This window comes from Chaetura pelagica, unplaced genomic scaffold, assembly GCF_000747805.2.
Source record: "Chaetura pelagica isolate M959 unplaced genomic scaffold, ChaPel_1.0 scaffold405, whole genome shotgun sequence".
NCBI lineage: Eukaryota > Metazoa > Chordata > Aves > Apodiformes > Apodidae > Chaetura > Chaetura pelagica.
The window spans coordinates 1,910,668-1,916,181 of NW_009953489.1; the positions used below are offsets into that span (position 1 = coordinate 1,910,668).

The 5,514-nt window shown below is 44.2% G+C and overlaps 1 protein-coding gene across 1 annotated transcript; it reads left to right on the forward strand.

Moving 5' to 3' along the window:
* Positions 1-1,006: 1,006 nt before the first annotated feature.
* Positions 1,007-3,485, forward strand: PDCL (phosducin-like). The gene is made up of 4 exons (XM_009998834.1): positions 1,007-1,044; positions 1,490-1,664; positions 2,003-2,184; positions 2,774-3,485. The coding sequence occupies exons 2-4, from the start codon at positions 1,496-1,498 to the stop codon at positions 3,323-3,325; spliced, it is 903 nt and encodes a 300-aa protein (XP_009997136.1). The 5' UTR covers positions 1,007-1,044; positions 1,490-1,495; the 3' UTR covers positions 3,326-3,485.
* The last annotated feature ends 2,029 nt before the right edge of the window (positions 3,486-5,514 follow it).

Here is a 5,514-nt window from a genome sequence, read left to right on the forward strand (position 1 = left end):
GGCTGCGGATGCTGCAGGTCGGGGGGTTTGCCCTTCTCTGCTGGAACCGAATTGTTTTGCTCTTCGCCTCTGCGGCTCCCGGTGCACTCGGATGGTCCAGGCCTGACCCTGCCCGTCCCCGCCTCTTCCCTTCCTCTGCGCTGCTCCCGGCGGTAATTCCATAATCCCGGGCCATCTGGGCACCTCCTCGTTCTCCTGCTCGGGCAGGTTTTAACTCTTGCAGAATCTGCTGGCAGGTGGGAGAATAACTGAAAGCCCAAGCTCAGCCGTGCACCCTCGGGGTGTCCGGCAAATACACATCAACAGGGCTGACTCGTAGGGAGTTAATTCTGAGCCCAAATCAACTGATTTGGTTGGAATTGCTTTGGTTTTTTTCTTTAATTTTTTTTTTTTAGTAACATTTTGAGGACATGAGGACACTTAGTTTGTGCATCAGAGGTCTGTGGTCACGTATCTGACCAGTGGCATCCCCTGTTTTTGCTCCTTACCCAGGAAAGAAGAGTATATCTTGGGCATTGTCCATCTCCATCAGGATGAGATCCAACCAGCAGCTCCTTTAGAGGACTGTAGTGGAAGGAGTCAGTGCAGAGAGCCCCAGACCCTTAAGGTGCTTGGTGGTTCTTTGTTTTCCATCACTTAGAAGCATCTGGGGTGCCAGCATCTGACTGCCAGTGTTGTCTATACAAAAAGGTGCTGATGACTTCTGTGGAGATGACCAGGGTGGTCAGTGGACAGGTGAAAAGATAACAGACATGAAGATCTTTCTTTTGATACGTAATTTTTGTTAGCCTGGAAGTGATGTTCATGAAATAGCAGCACTATGTTTTCTGTGTTTGAGAGTAACTCTTTTCATTAAACAGCAAACAAGGTTACATTTTCTTTAAACTTTTTTCCTTGCACATGTTGTATTGTATTATTTAAATGTGCCAAGTTTCTGCAAAAGTTTTTTTGGAGATTGTCTTTGAAAATTTGAATTAATATATTCTGAAATTCCTTCCAGGTTTTGGTAGAAGCTTGTCTCTGAAAGACTGGAAAGGAATAAAGGTCAGAACATTTAAATTTTATAAATTACATTGATAATTTTTCAGCTCAAATAAATAATTGTTAAAATACTGCAAATAATAGTGGAAATGTAAATTTCAGTGACTAGGAAATCAACCTAGTTAGAGCTGCCTGAGTGAGGCTGACGGGAGTCCCAGATGGTGGTTAGGAAATCAATTCTCCACGAACACAACATGCAAAGTGTTCCTGCACTAGTGAGCCTCAAGTAGTTCTAGTCCTAAAGGTTTTTAATTTGCGTTTGAAGTTGTGATTAAGACTAAATTCGTGTGACTGTGTGTGCTGTTTGGCAGTGGGCTCTGAACTGCTCATACATGGCTAAAAAACTGCTCTGAGAGAGTCAGGGACTGTCCGTGGTGCATTTCAAGTGGCATCTCACTGCATATTTGAGAAAGAAATACATTCTGTATTTTGTTAATTTATTTTTTAGAACACAATGACTACTTTGGATGATAAAATGCTTGGTGAGAAGCTCCAATATTACTACAGCAGTAGTGAGGGTGAGGATGAAGACAGTGACAAAGAAGATAAAGAAGAGGAGAGCACCATTCCTGAAGGTGTGGGGGAGGTGGAGCTGAGCAGCGATGGCAGTGCAGTCAACACAGGTATCGTGTCAAACTGGTTTGCAATTACTTTGTTTATTGGAAAATTCTTGTGTTTTTCTAAAATGCATTTTCATGGTTCTTCATTTTAGTATTTGGCTTCTCTTCTGAGAGGTTTCAGCATTGTATCTACAGCAGTTGGGCTTTGCTTGCAGAGCTGATTCCTGCGATTGGTAACACAAACATTTCTTTCCTGTAAAGCCACACTGTTGTTAACCACCAGCAGCCCCAAGGCAACAGGTGCAGGTGCTGAAAGAGTACATGAGGAACGGGCAGAACGTGTCCAGGTTCTCCTGAGGCAGCTGACACTGCTTGTGCCACAATTCTGTATTTCATTTCAGGTCCCAAAGGAGTCATCAACGACTGGCGGAGATACAAACAGCTGGAGACTGAGCAGCGGCAGGAGCAGCGCAGGGAGATGGAACGGCTGATCAAGAAGTTGTCTATGACCTGTAGGTCTCACCTGGATGAAGAGGCTGATAAGCAGAAGCAGAAAGAGCTTCAGGAAAAAATCAATGGGAAGGTAACACAGCACAGAGGAAGTTCATGCTGTGAACACAGCACAGTGTTTCTTCTTTCAGATGATGAAAGTTGGCCACTCTGCCTTGAATAATGCAAGTGTGTTTAGTGAAGCAAGTGAGTAGATAAGAAATAGGTAAAATCCTCTTAACTTCAGTTCTACAGACAAGATAGTGCATCTGGTTGCCACAAAATGTTAACTGAAAAACTGAATGAGAAGGCTGATGAAAGGGAAGCTAGCCTTAGGTCAGGCACAGTGTCCAAGTCTGTGCTCACAGCTGAGGGAATGCATAGGAGCAGCATTGACCTGGATTACAGTGGGAGCACAGAGCAGGCACTTGTGTTGCCACTGCAGGTGTGGAAACGAGAATACCCAAGGCTGAACTCACTGCTCCTGCTGGGCATGGTTTCTAATTAGATCAAAATGGAGTATAATACGGAGAGCGCTTGAGCCTTCATTCTTGCACTTTGCTGTTATTAAAGAGAGTGACCCCCATTAATCCTCTTGATATAAATTCTCATTATGTAAGTGACCCATATAGCACTGCAGATCTTTTTTCTCATTTTCATTTACTTTTGTATGTGTTTTTTAGATGACTCTACAAGAATATAACACAATTCACAATGATGAAGATGACGAGGAGTTTTTACAGCAGTACAGGAAGCAGCGAATGGAGGAGATGAGGCAGCAGCTCTACAATGGGCAGCAATTTAAACAGGTTTTTGAGATTACCAGTGGTGAGGCGTTTTTGGACACAGTTGATAAAGAGCATAAAAGCACACTGATCATGATCCATATTTATGAAGATGATATCCCTGGCACTGAATCCCTGCATGGCTGTATGATCTGCCTGGCTGCTGAGTATCCAACAGTGAAATTCTGCAGAGTGAAGAGTTCTCTCATTGGTGCCAGTGCTCGCTTCACCAACAATGCTCTGCCAGCTTTGCTGATCTATAAGGCAGGTGAGCTCATTGGCAATTTTGTGCGAATCACTGACCAGCTTGGAGAAGATTTTTTTGCTGTAGACCTGGAGGCTTTTCTGCAGGAATGTGGCTTGCTTCCAGAAAAAGATCTGGTGCTCCTGACTTCTATCCATAATCCGTCTGCATGTTACAGTGAAGACAGTGATCTGGAAATAGACTGAACCACTTACACCAAGGGCCAGTAGGTGTAGTTGTACAGTGGAGTGTTCTTGTGGTAGGGATTGTTCTCTTCCATAATGTGAGTATGTATTCCTCCCCTTCATGCACTTTGACTTTTGCCTGTTAAAAGTTTGTTAAAAATAATGTAAGGGATTCCTAACATTTTCTTAAAATAATTCAATAAAGTACACTCTAAAACAGTTTTGCTTTTATACAATTGAAATTATTTTACTAAGCATGAAGGGATGGGGGTGAAACCTTTGTGGACCATTAGCAACTTTTCCCTCTTCCTTCTGTAACAAATAACAAAGGCCTTTTTAAAATGATCCCAACAGCTGTTTCAGTTGCCCAGCAACAATGATGTGAATTCTCATTTCCCCAAAACCACAGGGTGACTCCCACTTCTGGACACAGAACAAAGCCATCCCGGTGCTGGCTGAGCTTTTTTGTCCCTTCATGAACATCATTGCTATTGAATGCAGCTCTTGTATATTTCACTTCCCTCCTGCAGCACCTTTGTCATTCCCATTTGCCAGTAATTGCACTTTTATTAAGGCATGTGTGTTTTGTTTTCCTCTTCTTACTTCAGAAATCAGATCATAATATGAGGAAGTAATTTTCCAGGCTTCCAGTGCTTTAAAGTTCACTCTGTCTCCAGCAAGCCTGATGCTGTGTCACTGGGAGACAACCTGGGCAGCACGAGAGGCAAATTTACAGTGAAGGTAAGTATGAAAACTGAGGATGCAGTGAGGTCAAGGCTTTACTGGCCAGAGGATGGTGTGGCTGAATTGCTCAGACAATGTACCCAGCACAAATGAGCAGGTTGAACGTGCACACTCTACACTTGGTTATCACTGAATTGTCTTCAACACTGCAACATGGTTGCTTTCTCTCCCAGTACTTTGCGTGTTACTTTTTAATTTTTAGGGAAGTAGACTATCATTGCCTGAACACATGACCCAATGTAATGCCAGGTTTAATGATTACATTTAATTGCAAGTTTCATGGAAGGCACTTGGGAACACCAGGAAGAGATGCATATGTCTCTGTGTAAGCACTAGGTTCTTAGTAAGAATGGATCTTAGTGTAGAAAAAATAATAATTTGTAATTGTATCTATTTGAACTGTGTTTTTAAAAGTAGTATAAGCAGAAAAATAAATAATTTGTAATTAAAAATGCAGAATTGGCACAAATTGCAGCTGTTTTAAGGAAACTGGCAGAAATCCAGATTTTAAAATGTGATAAGGGATTATTTCTTTTCATCTCAGAATTGTGGAAAAAAAAAACCATGAAAGTTATACAAAATAAAATCATTGAGTGTGGATATCAGCACATGTAACAAAAAAATCACAGTAGCTGTAGTTTATATTCAGGATGAGATTCAGTCAAGTCTATCGTGCAGGCAGGGTGCATGTTAATCATCATAACAAAACCTGGCTGGGAGAGGGTGTCAGGGAGAGCTGTCAGCTGCAGTTGCTTTGAAGTTTTATTTCTATAAAGTGTTTTTTTTCTGGTGCCTGTGGCAGCAAAACTGTAACAGGATCACAATGTCTCCTGTCGGGTGGCCTGCAGCAAGGTGACACCTGGGTGTTCATCTCCAGTGCTCAGGTGTATGGTAGGTGGTTTCCTTGCTAACAGCGAAAGGGGAAAGAAAGATCTGACTGCAGCTGGTCATTGATCTGGAAGAACACAAGCAGCACAAGGGGGAGAGGAGCAGAGAGAAGAGCTCCTGTCAGGCTGCTGCTCGTTGGCACCAGCAGCACAACTCGAGCAGCAGGGAGGCTGGCAGGGGTGAGAAGCAGCACTGGCCGTGCTGGGCTCTGCCCCCTGCTGGGCTGTCACACCCTTATCAATGGGTACAAAGCAGTGCTGGCAGCCTCTAACAGCTGCCAACCAGCAGGATGTTTGTGGTGTGATCACAACCAGCCGAGCTCGACCTGTGAGCCGGTGGCGCTGGGCAGTGGAGGCCACAGCAGGGTCAAGGGCACTCGTGCTCTGGAATGGAGCTCTGCTGGGTGGGGACACCAGGGTCATGGTCCTCAGGGGGGCCACAGCACAGAGCAGACCCCTGGGAGAGACCCCGCACTGCTGCCACAGGCTGTCAGCCAGTGTTGGTCATTTTAGTGCTGGCTTCCCACCAGGAGGTGAAGGAAAGCTGGGCAAAGGGAGCTGTGGGATGAGGAAAGGCTG